At 47.4% G+C, this 19,244-nt stretch overlaps 2 protein-coding genes across 2 annotated transcripts in view; both read right to left on the bottom strand.

The window, feature by feature from the left end:
* Positions 1 to 14,892, bottom strand: part of LOC144170075 (lanC-like protein 2) — a 30,471-nt gene extending 15,579 nt beyond the window's left edge. The window contains exon 1 of the mRNA XM_077699615.1: positions 14,669 to 14,892. The gene's annotated coding sequence lies outside the window, so the exon portion shown is untranslated. The remainder of the gene's footprint in view (positions 1 to 14,668) is intronic.
* LOC144170076 (glutathione S-transferase LANCL1-like) lies at positions 1,193 to 14,662 on the bottom strand. Its single transcript, XM_077699618.1, has 9 exons — positions 14,457 to 14,662; positions 14,002 to 14,122; positions 12,969 to 13,176; positions 11,708 to 11,855; positions 10,163 to 10,303; positions 4,763 to 4,945; positions 3,615 to 3,791; positions 1,557 to 1,629; positions 1,193 to 1,495 (listed from the first exon to the last, which is right to left on the bottom strand). Exons 1-9 carry the CDS (start codon positions 14,589 to 14,591, stop codon positions 1,416 to 1,418), a joined length of 1,266 nt encoding a protein of 421 aa, XP_077555744.1. The 5' UTR covers positions 14,592 to 14,662; the 3' UTR covers positions 1,193 to 1,415.
* Positions 14,893 to 19,244: the final 4,352 nt, after the last annotated feature.

Genomic DNA, 19,244 nt, shown 5'->3' with positions numbered 1-19,244 from the left:
TCATGGCAAATGCGTTGCACGTTGCCTACGAGGTCATGTTACCAGCTACACATATATAAGCCCAAAGATAAAACTTGAAGGAATTGTGTAGCAGCTATGGGGTAGAACTGTCAGAAGGGAAGTTTTAGGGGTGCTAATGCCTTCAGGAACATAATCTGGATTCAAAAGTTACACGGACACCACAGGCCTCAAAACAAAGATGGTAGAGTCAGGCATAGCTGCTGGCATAGGTCAGCAGGCTCACTCATGAGTGCACTCACACATCTCAAACTCACAACTGACGAGTGAGAGGCGAGTGAGCCTCAGCATCGTTTTGCACTGGAGAGTGCGACTGCGAGTGAGTGCGAGCGCTACTTGCCGCGAGCCCTGCTCACCACTCAGGAGTTCGAGTGCACCCAGCACTCGCCAATGGTAGCCCCACTTGCCACTCGTGAGTGCCGAGCCCTGCTCACCACTTACGAGTGCACTCACTGTACTCGCACGATTTGTGGGACTTACCGCGGTGAGCTCCGCTCTTGCGCTTGTACTCGCCGTTGGCTATTCGTCACAGCAGCCGCTCGCTATGACAGTCGTTAATGGCGAGATTGCTTAGCTTCGGGAATATGTCGCCACTGCACTCCTGCTATGGGGCACTATGGAATCACCTCCACGGTGACATTTATATAGGAATATGATTCGGATGGACTTCTAACGCTGTAATACACTGATAGTTTTCCATGTCACGACTCATGGAAGGACTGCTGCGCACACTCGCGTGTTAGCGGTGACGAGTGGTGAGCGCGAGCACAAGTGGTGACAGCAAGGGGTGAGCGCGAGTATGAGAGTGAGTGCAAGTGTGAGTGCGCGTGAGCACGAGTGGCGAACGTGAGAGCTAATGAGTGCGAGTGGTGTAGGCGTGACGTGTGTGAGAGTGCGAACGCAAGTGAGTGCGCGTGGTGACGGCAAGTGCTGAGGATGAGTGCAAGTGAGTGAAAGTGGCGAGGGCGAGTGGTGAGCGCGAGTGTGAGGAAGTGTGTGCGGGAAAATATATTTTTCTGAGTGAGTGTGACGGATTGGTGCCCAATTTTGCCGAGGTATGGCTGCTAACACTTGCAGCTGCTAAGTATTGCAGCGTTTTATGCAGACATAAAAGATAGCCTCACAAATTTGATCTAGCTTTAAGCAAGCAACATAGGAGAGACCCAGGCATGGGTGTGAGATGTAGGAACATTTATTTTGGAACTACAGTGCTGAAATGAAAGAGGTTGTGGCTAGCCATTGCTACGATGCACTTTGAAAAGGAACAATTGGCACATTTTGCAATGGCTTCCAGCCAGCAGCAGACAAGGAGGCAGGATATCTACAATGCTCTCTGCACAGTGCAAAAGAAATTAAGAGTCTCTGATGACAAGTGGTATCTTTGCTCGCGGCCATCTTCAGCAAAGCTGGAAAGCAGGGAAGGCAGACTTCTCCGGGTCCAGCATCTCCGCCATGAAGTAGATGGTGCCAGCCATGCCTGTCGAGGAATACACGACAAAGCTTGCAATTGACTCACTAGGAGGAAGCCACCATCTCACCTTCGAAGAGCGAGAAAGGTGTATCTGCTATGCGGCATCCATGTTGTCCGTAGTCAAAGCACCATTCGCAGAACTGCATTGGGAAAAGCAGTGAAAATGGAACGCACTTTAGTGCACGCTGAAGATCGGGTTAGTTCAACACGATCAAGTAGAAAGAGCACATTCTATGCTTCGATTTCTTCTTAAAAGTGGAACTCCCACGTTTGTAGTGGTCATTTTATCAAGAGCCAAAGTTATTCAACCACCCAACAGCCCCAATCCACAAACCACCCCCTCTCCTTCCCATCTTACCACCTGCGTGGAATAAAGGCTGGCACCGATAATTAAAAAATGTGGCAAAGTTAACATCAGCATGTGTTTTTTATATCTTTGCCGAGTACCTAAAAAAATCGTGTAACAGCTTTTGAAGAAACCAAAAACGCGCGACTAGGTGCCTCAAACACAGGTGCATCAGCCTGAGTCCTCCAGCACAGACACACTCCCGACACGCTGGAAGCAGTTGGGATTTAGAGAGGGGTGCACTGAAGTGCAAAATTAAACAGAAAAAACCATCCAGACCTCTGTCTAACAACCACGATGGTTGAACGTGAAGCATTCTTTGTTCAAAATAGAATAGGAAAGGGTTAAAGTAAAAAACCGCTGCGATCAAAAGACCAAACTGCGTGCTGGTCAAATTCAAAACTCAACTAGGCAAAGTTTAAGTCCACAAAGCAACCAAGGAAACCCACACAAGAAAGCTTTGCGAAAAACCATCATCGTTGTTAGACGGAGGAGTGCATGATTCTTCAAGCGTAGGTGACAGCTTGTAAAACTCGACTGCAGCATTCAGTTGTGAAATTGAGGGCAGGTTTTTGGCACCCACCTGACTCTCATCCTTCACCTACACAGGAATTGTTTTTTTGAAAAACCATTAACCAACTAGCCAGCAACCATTGCAAGTCTTGTAAAGCAATGCTTTTCCACTACAAGCAACAATGTTCTATTATCAAGTGGTATTTATTCTGTAAACGATTCCCAACGTGTAGTTAACATATTTCTGTGAAATGAAACACGTTTCTACCATAGTTAATGAAGTTACGGAGCATCATCCATCACAATTTATGTTTTGGGGTAAATCTTAAGATTCACCCCAATTAGGTTTGTCATCAACTGCCAAAGGCCAACGGCGTAGTATTCCTGGATTGGCTGCACACACCAGCTTTGTACAAGCATTTAGCAGCAATTTATTCCTCGATACACCAAGCTGCATGCAGGCATGAAAAATCTGCTCGAAGGAACGGACTTGCACTTCCAGCTTGACTTCCAGCTTAACGCATTGAGCATCATCTGCTATTTGTAATTACTGAGTATGGGCATAAATCACACACATGGCATGCCTCGTAAAGGTCACCTCTACTTTCAAGGTTTACCGATCTGAAAAAAGCCCGTGTTATCTACACTTTGCAAGCCGCACAGCAGCAGAACGAAAGAAAGCCCTACACAACAAGGCTGCGCTGACCGCCACCGGCATTCATTCCACTGACGAGCAGTTCACCACGGGCGGCATTGTTCGCTGAAGCGACGGTGGTGCCATACAACAGCCGCTCGGTCCCTATAGCTGCACACCATTCGGCGCATTGTGCTTACACTGGCCAACTGGCATAAGCCACATTTTCTTCTGTGACTCTGTTTGTCGGGCATATTCAATGTTTCATAAAACGAGTACTATCGACTGTAACAAACATTATCCAGGCACAAACACAATAAAAAACAAAGCAAAGGTGGACAGCGGTCCTGAGCGGTATGGTAGCGCCATCTAGGAGAACTGATAGCAAACAAGGCTTTTCACTGTTCGCCGCAGCCCTGGTCTGCATGCTTACATTTGCTTCAGTACTTTCCCTGGATACCTCATCACAGACGTCACGGCACCCACGATTCAGCAGGAGAATCAAAATTATGGCTTAAATACGTATCAAATCTTTCAAATAAAACACACTTGTAATTTGTTTGCATGACCCCATCGCAAAGTGCAAAGTGCCATCGTCCGTGGCTGCAAGCAAGCTGTCCGTGGCGGCTCACCTTGGCAGCCCTGTGCAGGTACTTGCTGTCCCGCGTCACCTGGTACATGCGCAGGAAGGCGTAGCCGTTGCCAGCCGTGCCGTGGCAGATGCCGTAGCCCTTCTTGAGAAGTCCCCGGCTCCAGATCACCTCGGCGCACTTCTTGGCCCGCTCCAGGTACTGGCGGTCTTGGAACACCTGCACAACACACACCCGAGGCCCTGAGAGCACTGCAGGGGTTGGTCTTGTTGAACAGCCACTCCCATGCGCACAACTTTTTCCGTGCTGTAATGGTGATGAGAAATTTCCCGCAACTGGAAATCCCATAATCAGTAAACACTTGCCCATAACTGTACCTTGCCTTGCCTGTAGGCACTGCCTGGTATTCCTTCCGTCTTGCTGTCATACAATGGAGACATACTTACGCAGTACCGACACACTAACTTGGTGGGCATCACTGCTCCAGTTCACCTGTTGGCGACACAACTAGCCACTAAAGTGCTGAGCAATTCTTCCACCTGAGTTCGCCTCTGCACATTACGAACTGCGCGATCGTGACCTGGCAATCCTGAACTACTGTGACTCTTCCCTAGGCTCCCAGTGACAGCTTCCTGGCCCAGCACACTGACCTTTCAGGCCACATCAGACGATAAGCTGTTGTGTTGGTGCTATCGCACATAGGGCCCTAGCACTCTGGGGTCTCAGCACACCCAACCTGCCAACAGGAGTCACTGATTCCTTCCTTGTTGCCCATCACGGTTTTCTAGCACTGTTACCTGTTTTTCAGTCACAGTGACATCCCTGTGCCCCTCCCTTGTCAGCTTCTTTTTCGTACTGGTGGCCGTCAAAGTGACCTATTTTGCCATAATGCTCTGTGGCATACACACCCCACCTACCCACAGGAATCGCTGATTCCTTACTCGTTGCCCCCCACTCTTCTCTAGCCCTGTTCCCTGTTTTTCCGTCAAAGTGGCATCCCTGTCCCCCAATACATGGCCCTTGTGAGCTTCCCTTTTGCACTGGTAGCCGTCAGTGACCTAGTTCGTCATAATGCTCTGCGGCAAATGATTCCACACTTGCCTGCCTGCATGCGCAGTGTGAATGACATCACATGATCAAAAGCTACGAAGCAGCAAACTTCACATAGCCGACTGCACTTAGCCACCCACCCGGAATGCCAGCAGCAGCAGGTGTATGGTGCCGGGTGCCCCGTGGCACCAGTGGACCAGCTTGTCCGTGGTGGAGCCCAGCGAGGAGGGGTAGTTGCCCGACGGGTACTGCAGCGAGGCCAGCCAGTCAATGCTGGGCCTCACCAAGCGGCTCAGTTCCGCCTCACTCAGCTGGGACCACACCTGCCGGGGCAGCAGTAGGGGCAGAACACAAGGCACCATGTTATTTCAGGGCAGCAACCATGCGTGCAGTCTGCACCCGATTTGGAGATGGCCCCTCACATTGGAGTGCGGCTTTTAGTTCCATAGAAACAAGCACCTTCCACCCTAGGTTGCTCTATTTCTCCTTTCGTGACAGCCTCTTTAGTTCTGAACAGTTGAGTGCAAAGAATAGAGAGGGACTGAAAAAGAAACATGACACAAAGGAACTACTACAACTGAAGTTTATTACACAGACACTCCCTCTATGCCCACAATATGAAGAAATAAAACCATACAAAAAACAAAATGAATAACAAAAAAGGAAAAGAACAAAGGAGTGGTCAGATGACATGGTATTTTCAAGCTCAGGCACACCCGTCAAAGATGGCATGCTGATGCAGCTGTCTTGCGCCACTGAATGTTCGCTGCTTCTAGTATCTCCCTAGTGTACTGGTCCCTCAATTCGAAGGCTACCTCGCATTTGTCAAACACCGGACTGCAAGCACAATCTTTGCAATCTTTGCAGTGGGCAGCTGAGTGTCCCTCTATGCCACGGTTTACATTGTTTGCATGTCTCTGTAGAAACGAACGTTAAGGCATCGGCCTGTTTGGCCTATGTACGACCTTCCACATTTCAGAGGAAGGTGATAAACGACACCTTCGAGATAACTAACATATCTATTGTGATGCTTGATGCTGCACTGTTTCTTCTTTTTCGTGCGTGGGCCGGTGAGTGTGCATACCTTGCCAACTTACGAGGCGCAGAGAAGTCTACGTCAACACCCACTTTATTTCCCATGTTCTTGAGGTTATGCGATATCTTGTGAATGTACGGTACAACTGCAACCCTGCTTCTTCGCCTGTTACCCTCCTCGTGTTGCTGTGAATCTCGAGCATCTTCCTTAATTTTTTTGAGAATGGATTCTGCAACTGATGTGATCAACTTGGCTGGAGCGCTGGTGAAAGCTATAATTCATAGAATGAACACGCGATTTTGTCAGACAGTTGAACAGGCAACCCTGAGCAATGGCTCTCTTTACCACCTTTGAAGGCGCCGAGACAACCGACAACAGCGGTTTTTTGCTGCATGGCTCATACTTGCAATAGATAGATGGCTTTCTCTGAGCTGAAGTCTCAGGTCACGAAACCTGATCTCGGAGTTCTCTGGGCCCTCATGGGTCAACACCAAGGAAGCCAGAAATGTTTTAATGGTAGTCAATGTGTCGTCTACGCGTTTGCAGAAGCTTTAATCTGTGCACTGCAGCACAAGGTAGATGTCAACGAACCTAAAGGTTCTAATAATGCTATGATCAGACAGCTCAGTGGCCCCTAGCTGGTCAAAACGCACCAGATGAAGCTCACTGAAAACAGGAGCAATGCAGAACCAATGCAGATGCCTTGTTTTTGAATAAGGACCTGATTGTTCCATCCAACAGCAGTGGAGGCGAGATACAAGCGGAGAAGTTCAAAGAACTGGAAATGTTGACACCAGTCTTGTTTTGAAATGGAATGGCTCCAAAGTTATCTAAGCCTCTTCAACACAATTAAGAATTAGGGTGTCATGTGGGAGTGAGTAGTACAAACCTTTGATGTCTATAGAAAAACACAAACGACCCCCATGTGTCGCGCAAAAACTGAACGAAAGTGTCGGAATTCTTCACAACAAGAGGGTCATCCACCGCAAGGAGCCCTTGGTTCTTCTGCAAAAACAAACCTAAAGTTTTTTTTGCCATGTGTCCCTTTCTGAAACTACTATCACTCGTAACGGCATGTCTGGCTTGTGGGTGTTGGCTGAGAAAAACATGTCAAGAGCAAACTTGTCATTCTTAGCAATCTGGCTGGACAGTTCAAGTTGAAAATTTTTACACAGTTGTAGGGCTTTTGCTTTCGTGGCTGACAGTGAACAGAGCGGAATACAGAATCCACGGCATCGTTAGCTTTCACAAGATATGCGTCATTCAGAAAAACCACGAAACCCCCTTTATCATCAGGCAGTACCTAATACGCAAAGCTAGGGTTGCCACCTTTCCCCGGGAAGGAAAAAAAAAAAAAAAGCGGCCCTCCGGGGGGAGTATATACATAGAATGTTTAATTTTTGTTGACAAAAAGGCACTATGTTTTTGACATGCAGTGCCATTTATTGTAGCGTTTTCTTAGAGAGAAATCAACATAACGTTTGTACTGAAAGTGATTGAGAGCTTGGTTGTTGCTCTGTATGTGCTTCACTGAAAAGTAACTGCAATTGCCGACTGCGGCGGCAGCGTTTCGTTGTTTTGCTCCTCCTTTAGGTCCCCCTTCATCTCAGGCAGCGAACTCGCCCGCGTATTTTCTCCGCTCGCGTGTTTTTGTGCAGCTTGTCGACACATATTTGTTATCTTAGTTGTTGAATTGACGCTTAGAAAATGCCCAAAACGGACATAGTCACGGCACGAGGGCCAAAAAACCGGCCAATGACGGCCGGTTTTAAGTATGGACCAGCAACCGGCCCGCTGTTTAAAAAACCGATCGGGCCGGTCCAAAACCGGGCAGGTGGCAACCCTACACAAAGCTGTTTTTCATTAAGATACATTACAACTCTGCGCAACGGAAGCCTGTCGCTGTTAAGCTTGCTCTTACAAAGCCTGTCTAAGCCTTCATATACACACTGTTCAGACTGGTCATCTGAAGTGCCACTTGACATCTGTCTGACATACGAAACTACTAGTGCTGCGGGAGACCTTTTCGTTTGAGCAGCATACTTTGGCCCAAGACCAAGAGTCGTTTGAACAAAGCCAGGGAGCATAACATAACCTGACGTATGGACAACATTAGCAGCGTGTTCTTTCACTGGGTTGTGTTCTCTAAGTTTTGGTAGAGTGGCATGCCAAAAGGCATCAGCTATATTCCGTCAATGAGGCTGCAGTAGTGCTGCCAAGCTTTCTCCCTTGCTCTCCCCTGAGCCACTTGCTGCTCAAGCTGGGTCGAAAGAGCGTCTCGATACATGCGATGTTGCCGGTAGAGCTCGCTGCGAAGAATCGTGCAAACTTTGATGCCATTGTTAGACGATGGTTGAAGCAGTCCGAACAGGCCGCTTCACCTGTCAGCCAAAGAAATTGGATTTCTTGGGTTTGATAGCGCACAGGTTGATGACGGGTGTGCCTGAGCTTGAAAATATCATCTCATGTGACCACACTATTTTCTTCTTTCCCTTGTTGTTGTTCATTTAAAGGAGCACTGACACGAAAATTTTATGTTACACTTTTATTGCTTTTATCGATGCTTAATGGTCTGGCCAACCTGAAACAGCACTTCAAATACTTCAGCGCGCGTTAATTACATTGAACAGCCTGAAAATCGTTTGTTTCAAATTCCCGCACTTTCATCCCGAACGGCGCATATGACAGAATCCCGGCCTGACCTCACCGCTTTGTGCGGACGTCACCGGCGCCCGCTTGAGAGGGTGTTGCGCCCGCTCGCCGCTTGTGGGGCCGCGCGCGTGAAGTGACGTCACGAGTTTTTGACGAGCGCTGTTGTGTCACTTCTTTTTCCTCTCCTGGAGTGATGTCACGCTGGTGTTCATTTGCTGAGTGCCGCTCCGCGCGTGCCTCCGTTGGCGCGATAAATGAGATCCAATTTAACTATGTTCTTCGCATTGCAGGCCGCTCATATTTCAGACAGGGTATTCTGTTGAGTGAAGGAAGCGAACTGTGCAATAATATTAACGCCGAAAATTGGTGTTAGTGTTCCTTTAATGTTTTTTATACAGTTTTATCTGTTCATGGTGTGTTTATACAGGGAGTGTCTGTGTAATAAACTTCAGTTGTAGTAGCGCCTTTGCGCGTTGTCCCATTTTTCAGTTCCTGTCTATTCCTTGTGTTCAACTGTTCAGAACCATGGAACACCAACTACACCAAATGTTCACGTAGCCTCTTTAGTTTTCAGGAATGACTCGTTAAGTAGTGGCTAAGCAGAAGAAACAAAGAATGCCCACCAAGACAACTTATGAGCATGTTAGGTGCCTCTTGATAACAACATCTGACAGGAAATTCAGGGAAAAAATCATCAAATAATGAGCACTGACTGGTATTATTTTTTGTTGCAAGCACCACACTGAAGCTTACGCGTATTCCTTGTTCGCTCTCGCATCGACAATCAGCGATTTGTAGTGCCTCTGGGGGGAAAAAAAAATAATAATGAAGGAAACCAATTAAGAGGTCCCATTAAGGCCCCCAAATGGTCTGGTTTATGTTGAATTAATTTCTCTAGGCCTTTTTGTTGCTTTGCTGTTTCTTTAATTGTTACTTCGTTCTTTCTTTTCCCTCCTTTCAAGCTCTCCCCCCCAACACAACATATGCTGTGCAGAAAAAGGAAGAACTGCATGCATCAAGAGAACGTGGGATAATGTTTGCTTGAATTTCATGTCAGAAGAACAAACCACTGCGGTGCACATGCCAGGTGCGGCCGAACAAAAATGGCACAATGCGTCACTAAATCTGTGCTAGACCATACACAGTGTTCTATTTTAGTGCACAGGCCTCCTGATTTGCCAGCAGAAACATTTTGGCTCGGCAAGAGCAAACAACCCCTGTTGGTTATACAACTAGCCAATAATGGGGCGCGTGTTCGTGCAGTTGAACTAAAAAAAAGAAAGGAAAAGAAATTCCAAAGTTGAATACCACTCTTTTGATGGAATCATAAAAGAGTAACGAATACACATGACACATGCATTGATAATTGCACAAACGAACATACGCCTCCTCAATCCACTTCCGCCCGCAAACACGCACTCCTCCTCAAGCCACTCCTCGCTGAAGCAGGAGTAGATGACAGATATGGTTCCTTCTGAGACAGGAGAGAATATTTGTATTATTCTGCCGTATCCAATGCCCCTTTTTGTACTCCTTACTAATGTGAGCGGCAGGAAGACCTGCCACTGCTACTATAACATACCCCGTGATGACAGAAGTTATTTTGATTTACTGAGGGGGACAATGACGAACCTACTCCTCAAGAAGGCATGAGAAGTGGGATCGCCAGTCAAGTGAGTTGGACCCCCTTCCTCTTTATCGGCAGCAGGATAGAGATATCATGCATCAGTGTGCTCTTCACATGAGTGACGTGCGACCCATGACAGCCCCGTGCCGTACAAGCAAGCACGCTGCCTCAGGGGCAAATGCACTCCCGCTAAAACCAGGCACATTCCACAAGAAACAGCCTTACCTGCAGCAGCATGTAGAAAATGCCGGCAAGACCATGTGCAGCGCCCAGGTAGTAGGTGTCATCCCAGTGGTACATGAGTGGACACTTGCTCTTCTTTCGGGCTGACAGATCCTGGCCTGATGACAGCACTGCCTGCACCACCTGTGCACGCCATTGCAAGGTGACACAGCAGCTGGTACATTGAGTTTTTAAAGCAAAGCCCTACTAAGCTCGTCGACCTGTTTGAACGTTGCGGTAAATTTGACCTTAATTTGACCACACCTGCGCCATAATTTTGGCAATGCATCATGTGACTCGCCGGGCTGAGCTCTGCAGACGGCCGCTGCCGGCTTGGCGCATGCACTCTCCGTAGCTTATTCGCGCCTGACCCCGTGAATCCCCGCGTGCAAGCAAGCTCGGCCATGAATGGAAGTGAGGCCAGGCTGTCTTCTCTGAGTGTTGCAAGGAAGCTGGAGGCTTTGAGCTGTTAGAAAGTGGCGTCTGACGAAAGTGGATATTGCTTGGCGAGGCGGTCGGATCGGAAAATGCTGGAAGTGGGACCACAACCGCAGACAAAGGCAGGTTTTGGACAAACAGCGTAATAATTACAGCTATATCAAAGATTAACCAAACGAAACCAAGACTTAACCAGGCTAAGCAAAGCTTTTGCTTTGCATATCCAGGGTTAGCTCAGCCAAACTGCAGCCGTTTTTTCCCCACTTATTCGTCCCTCTGCATAATAAAGAAGTGGCTAGCTCTTCATGTCTCTGTGCAAATAAATGTGGCCAAGATTGCCCATCACACAGCAGCATGAAAGCCTACAAGGCTTCAGTGCAATTGTTGACCGCCTTATCCACAATCTCCCCAGCAGCTGAAAAGCAGGGCAATGTAAGGGAACTGGAAGAGCACGACAGTTAGATTCAGTTGCTCCGATGACATGCATAGAGCGATGGAAAATGGGATAAAGACAACACAGTTCCGAAACAAAACAATGCTTGCATATCAGGAGGCAACACATAAACTGTACAGGATGATGCACCAATGCCACATCTATACAGTGCATAAAAATATCTGCAGTGCAGTGTACCGTAACCCTGTTCAATGAGTGGGTCCAGTGCCCTCTTTGGCGGGCACAGCATCGGGCTTTTAAGTGCTATTCCACAGCTCAGACTTTACTTTGCAAGCGTGAGAACATTATGCGTTACGGAGACCGTAAATGACACCATGGGAGAGGAAATTCCTACCAGTGAAACCCAACACCCTTGCAGTGTTTCCCCCTGAGAATGGCAAAGTATTTTTGTGGCAAATAGAGAAAGGGAAAGGAAACCAGCCCAAAATGTAAATCACTTAGCTACTGAATGAATACTGGCAGCCCCCTTAATCTTGCAGCCCAACTTTTTCGTTCCCCATAACATTTGCCGCTGCTAAATTTTGCACAGGAAGGTTTGGTTCATAGCTCACGCTCAATTTGTGAAACTGAGAAACTGAGCGCCCTCAACAGCTGATAAAAAAAAAGTAAATAAAAAACAGATAACCTCTTGAATGGGAGTGCAAACATAAACTCACATTCCTGATGAGGCCATCATCAATGGCAGTGGATGAAACGTGCTTGCGAACGTACAGCAGAGCGTACAGGTAGCCCACCCTGCCGTACAGCAACTCGTTGGGGATATCGGCCGTAGACGGCAAGACGTACTTGCTCAGGTGTACCAGCCTGTGTTCCAAGGCAACAGCATAAAGACTAAAGGACAAGCATAGAACTTGCAATTGGCCAGCTGCACACGGTCTAATTACTGCACAAATTTTCAAAAGTGTTGACAACCGGCTCTTTCACAGCTTGCATAGGTTTGACCCCAGAGATCTAACATCTTTCGCATCAGCAAAATAGAGTTCCTCCCCATGGAGCCCAAGCTTCACCGTTAATTTGCCTTGCCACCTGCATCTGCCGCCATTGATATATACCGTATTTACTCGATTCTAAGCCCCCCTTTTTTTCGCGATCGCGATGCCCAAAGTGACGGGGGTGCTTAGATTCGAAAAATTACCACCCCCGCCTCTTTTTTTTTTTTGTGTGGTTGTATCTTGACGAGATGGGTGCAAGGAACAATGCTTTATTTGGCAAAAATTCAAAACAAAAAATAGGTACAGACACTACAGTGAACCCACCGCTTACGTCGGATACTCAGACCCCTTCCCTACCATTCGAATCCGTTGTGCACCTTGGGCCGCTGCTCTCAGCATCCCCCAGCAGGTCGTCTTCAGTTCGGTTTAAGTGGTTTGTAATCAAAAACTTCATAAATTACTTGGCCACAACGTCAACCTTGGCCCACTTCCATGCAGCTGAAATCCACCTGGCGATGGTTGCGAGAAAAGGGGGTGCTTAGATTCACATGCAAACTTTTTTCCCAAACTTTTTTCCCGAAAGCTGGAAAGGGTGCTTAGAATCGGGGGTGCATAGAATCACGATTAATACGGTATATATATATACTATTATTCTTTTTTCGTAATAATATCAATGTAGTGTTTTCAGCTTTACATTAAGCAACGGCGGCAGATACCTATTTAATAGTTTATTTTTTGTGGTTGAAAATAGAATATCTGCCATGGAGATTAGAGATGAACTGCAGCAGCAACAACTCCAGATTTGGATGCCACTTGGTCCATCTAAAGTGGCAATGCTGGATAAATCAATTGGAAGGGAGATTATTAAGGCAAGAAAATGGCCAGCTCGGCCATGGTCCTGTCAGCATGAGACACGCTGCTGACATAACAAAAAAGAAAAGAAAAAGAAAGAAAGAAAAGGAAAGAAAGAGCTTTGTGGAGTGACCTCTTGACGAGCTTGTGCGAGTCCTCGGCCCTTCCAAGACGGTGGTAGAGGTCAGCTCCCACGGCCAGGGGCCCCGGGTCGCCACACAGGAAGGAGAAGTCGTCCTCCTTGAGTTTCCCGAGCTGCCTCTCGACGTACGGCAGTGCCTTCTGTAGGTACGAGGCATCTTCCAGCACCTCCGATAGGCGCAGGTACATCAGCGCCACGCCTGCACCCACAGGGGAGCAACAACAAATCGTCGTGCTCGTCTTTCTTTCAGGCCACAGGGCTCCACTCACCCCTTCTCTGCCCGCCAGGGTTCGACTTGCTTGTTAATATCAACCACATGATTTGCACACAAGTATGTAGTTCCACATGAGGTGAAAGTGACAAGGCTGCACTGAGCATTACGTGTAAATCAGCCACGTCCTCCAAGCTTGCATACACCAATTTTCAGCAGAGTGGATATGTCGATGCTGACCAGCTCTGACCCCTTCTGCCAGCTTGGGCTGCTGAATAGGGCACGGATGGGCGCCTCCAGCTAGGGAGTCCTGAGCTGGGGATACCCCTCACTGGTCCGGAGTGACCACTATCACAACGAATGGGGAAAATAAAGTTTATTCCCTCTCCCTCTCACCTTATGCGAGATACAGCAGCGTTTCAGGAACGCAAGTGTCGGTATTCTTTTTGGAACGAACTACACACAAGGATGAGGTTAACAGGCGCACAAAACTTGAAAGATTGACATATACACTGAGTGCGCACTAAAACAAGCCAAACAAGCATGACATGACTTCATTGTGCACGCAGTGCGTTGTTTCTGCCAACATCCACTGCAGCTGCAGCTCATTTGAAGTGAACAGTGCATTAGAAGAAAATGCACCTTTGTAACCGATTTCACAATCCACGACCACATCAGCGGACTTAGCTGAGCGGAATAACTGGGTTCATATAGTTCAGATGTTGTTCCCATGTGTTCCATTCCTGAAGAATTTTGGTAGATTCAACTGCGACTTCATAACGATCAATAGAATCACTCGTTAACAATACAAACCTGTGGTGCCTGTGTAGACAGATGAGTCTGACCAGTCTGTTCGCTTTGCAAGGTTGCGTTCCAGTTCCCGCAAGAGGTGAGACACGTTCTTCCGAATCTTACCCTCAAAGTCTTGCGTCCACTGAGACAAAGTTCATTGAAAGGTACCCGTTGGTATTCTTGTATATATAAAAAAATATCTTTATGTAACAACGCACGTAATTTATAAGTCCAAACCAGACACATGGTTAATTACGAGACGCATGCGTATTGTACCGAGAGGCTGCTTTTTGATAGGTCAGCTTCAGAATCTCGGAATTTGGTTGGGTAAAAATAATGGCCACAGGACGGCCGTAGTAAGTCGGCAGATTTAAACAAGGAGCCACAGTGCAAGACACGGAATCTCGGACTCGGCGTGCAGAGAGTAGTACGCTGCTACAGTCTCGACTGAACGAGAAACGCGAGGACATACGCACCTTGCCATCCGAAACCACCACGTCCGATTTGTCGGGGCTATAATCAGTTAGGTCGTTTTCAAAGGCCCGGTCGCTCATGTCTTCAAAGCCAAATATGTAACGAAAAATGTTAACACAGAGCTTGACACAAGGCATCTAGGTGCGCGTTCTAAACATCGCGCGCGCCCAAATGCAGCGATTATGGCACGAGACTGCAGGATAAATTACCGCACCTCGGCTCCACAAATGGCCGGAGCAAAGATTTATTAACGTCGCAACACAGTTACACAAACAATGCCCTCAGCGATTCGGCGATCTGTTGTTCAGCGCTTTTGGTTACATCACAGAACAGGGAGATTTTACTTGACCTAAAGCTAAAGGGCTGAAGTCCGGCTCATTCCAAACGTTTCGACGTCGAAACTAGCGTTGTCAAAGGTGCCGCTATTCTGAGTCTTAACGATGATGATGATGCTGCGCACATCCTTGTTTTACTTGAAAGAACTAACCGTTGACAACTCTGCCTCGAAGGAAATTGTTTTCACCAAAGGATTGAGTGGCGTTCTACTTTGTGAAAGTGGCCACAAATTCCCCACAAAGTCCGCCACGTTCGCGCCCATTGCCGCCTGTATTTGGCTTCACTGCGCAACACAAATGTGGGAAATCGAGTTTTGCTTACGAAGACCAACCTACACGGATCTCCTTAAGTCGGCTTCACCTCTATAAACACGATTGCACTGCAGGGAAGACGTTTTTCCAGTGTAGCTAACGATCCCCCGAGAAAAGCCACTCTCCTGTTCACTTCGGCACATTTTCTCCTTTCGACAACCTGTTCACCTTCGTGCTTCACATTTTGACACAAAATGATGCCATTTTGTGTCAAAATGTGAAGCACGAAGGTGAACAGGTTGTCGAAAGGAGAAAATGTGCCGAAGTGAACAGGAGAGTGGCTTTTCTCGGGGGATCGTTAGCTATGCTGCAAAAAATAATCACAATCATAAATAAACTTTCAAGTTTTCCCCCACACAACCATGCATACATCACAGTTTCATATGAAACAATGGAACTCCATGCATGTAACCGATGTATCTGAGCGTTTCCTTTATTGTTGCATCAGTGCTGGTTTGATCGCCTACAATATGTGCTCTGCCGACTTAGTACTCATCGTTCATTTGTTCCTCATCAGCTCTGCGAGAATCAGCTAGTGTGGGTACTATGCTACAGTGAACTAAAAGCAGCGGCCCGAACCGCGGTCGGGGCGGGGCTGCTTCGTTTGATGGCAAGCGTAAGGGCAAGGGCGCGTCAGTCCTCCCGCTTGCAAGCCGCACCCTCCGCCGGCGGAGGGTGCGGCCCTTTATAGTGTCCGCCCATGGCCGCTTGGCGGCGGATGAGCGCGAGTAGTATGGATGGGCAAGAACCACTAAAAAAAATTTACCATCCCTTCCTAAAGAAAGTTGAGAGAAATGTGAAAGCATTCTAACATCAAAATTGCATCAAAAGTGAATTCAAATCTTCGCTAAAAGTGCATCCAACAGTCACTGAAAGTGCGTCCACTTCACTGTCAAACTTCAAAGATCCAAATCGCAAATGAAGAACGAACCCATGCGACGATTTTCTGCGCGCTAAGTAGACGCATCTACGAATGGTATAAATGTATACCAATACGTGGTTTATGAGGTAAAGGTATACTATTGCACTCCTTCATAATCGTTGCGTGTATTGTCTGAACCATTCCTTTCTCGCGATTTTTACGCAACCATTTTGACACAATGGAAGCCCGGTTTCACGCACGTGGCGCGCGTCCAGAGAGCTTATCAGAGCTTTTTGGTCAACCAACCAGTCTATGGGGAAATGCATTAGTTTCTTGACAGGACACCCTCAGTCCCACTAAGAAAGCGTTCGCTTTAGTAAGCTACGCTTATTGAGGGGCTTTAGGAGCAGCAGCCCTCCCTAGTAGCCTGCTGCTCTTGCCAGTAGGCCTCCTTTAAAAGATGCTTTGCCTGCCTCTGGGCGCATTCTTGGCACTTCCCAGTGAGCCGATCAATGTTCAGCAGTGTCCTCATTACAGCGCGGAGTGGATGTTGCTTTAGTTCTCATGGTCTAGCTTGCAAGTTGAGCAACTGTGGTGCCAAACAATGCTCGACTATGGCACCTCAATGGCTTCAATTCTCTTGCGAACCAAGTTATCTTGCCTGGAAGGTGATCGTTCAGGGCTGCCGGCCTTTTTGGCAATATGATCCATCCTTTCAACCATCACTGCGCACATGCCACGATCTTCTCTCCGTGGCTGTGCGAGCTCCACCTATGCACTGCATGCCAAGCGTTAACCTCACTTTGTTGCAGCTGCCCAACTCGTCCGCTAACCCCAGTACAGTTATGGCGGCAGTTGATCACGCCAATAGCACGTTGGCCACCCCGCTGCCAAATAAAGTGCACCAGCAGTCGTGCATCTTCAGCGACCTATTGCGTTTGTTGTACTTGGGCACCTCTGCTCGAACGACAATATGGTGCCCCTATCCCCTTCCGTGTAGGCACAAACCCAACATACTGCCCACTTTTGCCTCGCCTCGTGCGGATTAGTGCACTTTGTCGGAATCGAGTGCTCTCGCTTTGACGATGTAGCACACAAACATCTCACCACATGCAGACGCCAACTGGCGTGAACACATACCAGAGGTACTAAAGGCAAAGTAACACGACACTGCTAAAGCAGCACAACCAAGATGGAACCAGAGGCACCAACACAACAGCGCGATCACGGTTATTGGTGTCAGCTTTTGTCAATGGCCTCTAACCAAACAAGCTATTCCCTGTGACGTCATTAGGTAGTACGGGGAGCAGCTAACAGGTCACCACCTTTTAGTCTGTTTTTTTTAAAATATGGCCTGTGTGAAGTTAACGTTAAAAATGGCATGATTGTTAGGCAGACTGAAGAGAATGTCTAGATCAAACAAAATTATTTATGCAAACAGTAAAGTAATATGTGCGAGTTATATTTAATATTCCAATCGAGGGATATGAAAGAGAACTACATAATGTAGCAATATATGAGAAAAGCAGTGTTACAATTAGGAGTTGTGAAACACATATGCTTGAATACTGTGCTAGTGATTAAAGGAGCACTGACACCAATTTTCGGCGCTAATATTATTGCACAGTTCACTTCCTTCACTCAACAGAATACCCTGGCTGAAATATAAGCTGTCTGCGACGCGAAGAACATAGTTCAATTGGATCTCATTTATCGCGCCGACGGAGCAGCACGTGGAGCGGCACTCAGCAAATGGACATCAGCGTGACATCACTCCAGGAAAGGCAAAAGAAGTGACGCGACAGCGCTCGTCAAAAACTCGTGACGTCACTTCACACGCGCGGCCCCACAAGCGGCGAGCGGGCGCAACACCCTCTCAAGCGGGCGCCGGTGACGTCCGCACAAAGTGGTGTGGTCAGGCCAGGATTCTGTCATTTGCGCCGTTCAGGATGAAAGCGCGGGAATTTGAAACAAATGATTTTCAGGCCGTTCAATGCAATTAACTATCGCGCGCTGAAGTATTTGAAGTGTTGTTTCAGGTTCGCCAGACCATTAAGCATCGATAAAAGCAATAAAAGTGTAACATAAAATTTTCGTGTCAGTGCTCCTTTAATGTTGATTTTGATTGATTGTAGGGTTTAATGCGCCGATGCAACGCAGGCGATGAGGTGCGCCGTAGTGGAAGGCTCTGGATTAATTCTGCTTTTCACCTCCACCAGAAAAGCCGCAGCCATGGCCGGGAATTGTACCTGCATCCTCGTGTTCAGCAGCACACTGCACCACCGCAACGGGTGCTAGTGATTGATGTACCAGTGCAACATATAGGCTAATCAACATAGGTCCCATAAGCATTTTTTTAATAAACTTTATCACGACAATAAAAAAGCTTAGGTGGCAGTGACAGCAAGTTGAAATTTTATGTTGCTGTTGTGATCTAATGTAAACTAAGCCACATCTGCAAAACATACTATCCCCGGCACCAGTGGTGTAGCCAGAAATATATTTTGCTGGGTGTTACATGCAACTGGAAAAATAAAAAGAAATAGACCGCACGGATGCCTGAACAATATACGTCATCTTTCTGCATGCACAAATTTTGGGGGTTGTTCCAACCCCTCCCCCCCCGCAAGGTACGCCCCTGCCTGGCAGTGATCTTATGGATACTGATGTGTCTGTCAATCAATATCTAAATTTGCTGAGAAAGGAAGATAATGCAACTACATTTGATATACTCAACTCAAATCTCGTAGAAAAATGGTGCAATCTGGTCAGCACTTCAATATGTGAAACAAGCACTGTGTGCAAAAAATTGTCAATGGTATGTTCAGTAGGTATAAGAAACAATTCCAAATATCTGAGGAGGAGGAGGAGGAATAACATTCATTTTTTAAGGGAAAGGGGAGGGGGAAAGGAGAGTGGGTGGTGGCCTCAGTCCAGGCCGCCTTCAGGCTCCCCAGCAGCCCTCGCCCGGGAGATCAGGTACTCCTGATCCTCGAGCTGGAAGCTGGTCAGCCTGTGCTCCCACTGCTCCAATGTAGGTGATGGAATTGGGTTGGGATGTTTGGCGCACTCCCAAATATCTGAGCTTGGTATATATGGGTTCGGCTCTATGAAGTGCTGCAATCTGAAGCACGGTACATGGCTTATTTAACTAGCCTGCACTACTTGGAACTAGTCCAGGCTCTGTTCCAACCTGCCATTCATTTTGGCTGTGCAGTGATTTTCAGTGCTTTATTACCAGACATGCAGAAGAACCACTTGATGGCACGACTCCCAAATTC

This window comes from Haemaphysalis longicornis, unplaced genomic scaffold (genome assembly GCF_048455015.1).
Source record: "Haemaphysalis longicornis isolate Haplotype H1 unplaced genomic scaffold, Haemaphysalis longicornis Haplotype H1 scaffold_2, whole genome shotgun sequence".
NCBI classification, from domain to species: domain Eukaryota; kingdom Metazoa; phylum Arthropoda; class Arachnida; order Ixodida; family Ixodidae; genus Haemaphysalis; species Haemaphysalis longicornis.
The sequence above is the reverse complement of the archived record's forward strand: the minus strand, read 5'-3'. Positions and strand labels throughout refer to the sequence as shown.

Excerpts from the sequence above, each read along its gene's own strand:
- LOC144170076 (XM_077699618.1), bottom strand. The coding sequence starts at position 14,591 with ATGCCTTGTGTCAAGCTCTGTGTTAACATTTTTCGTTACATATTTGGC. Across the intron at positions 3,792-4,762 it reads TGCTGCTGCTGGCATTCCGG|GTGTTCCAAGACCGCCAGTA; the intron begins GTGGGTGGCTAA and ends TGTGTTGTGCAG. Across the intron at positions 1,630-3,614 it reads ACCTGCACAGGGCTGCCAAG|TTCTGCGAATGGTGCTTTGA; the intron begins GTGAGCCGCCAC and ends TTCCCAATGCAG.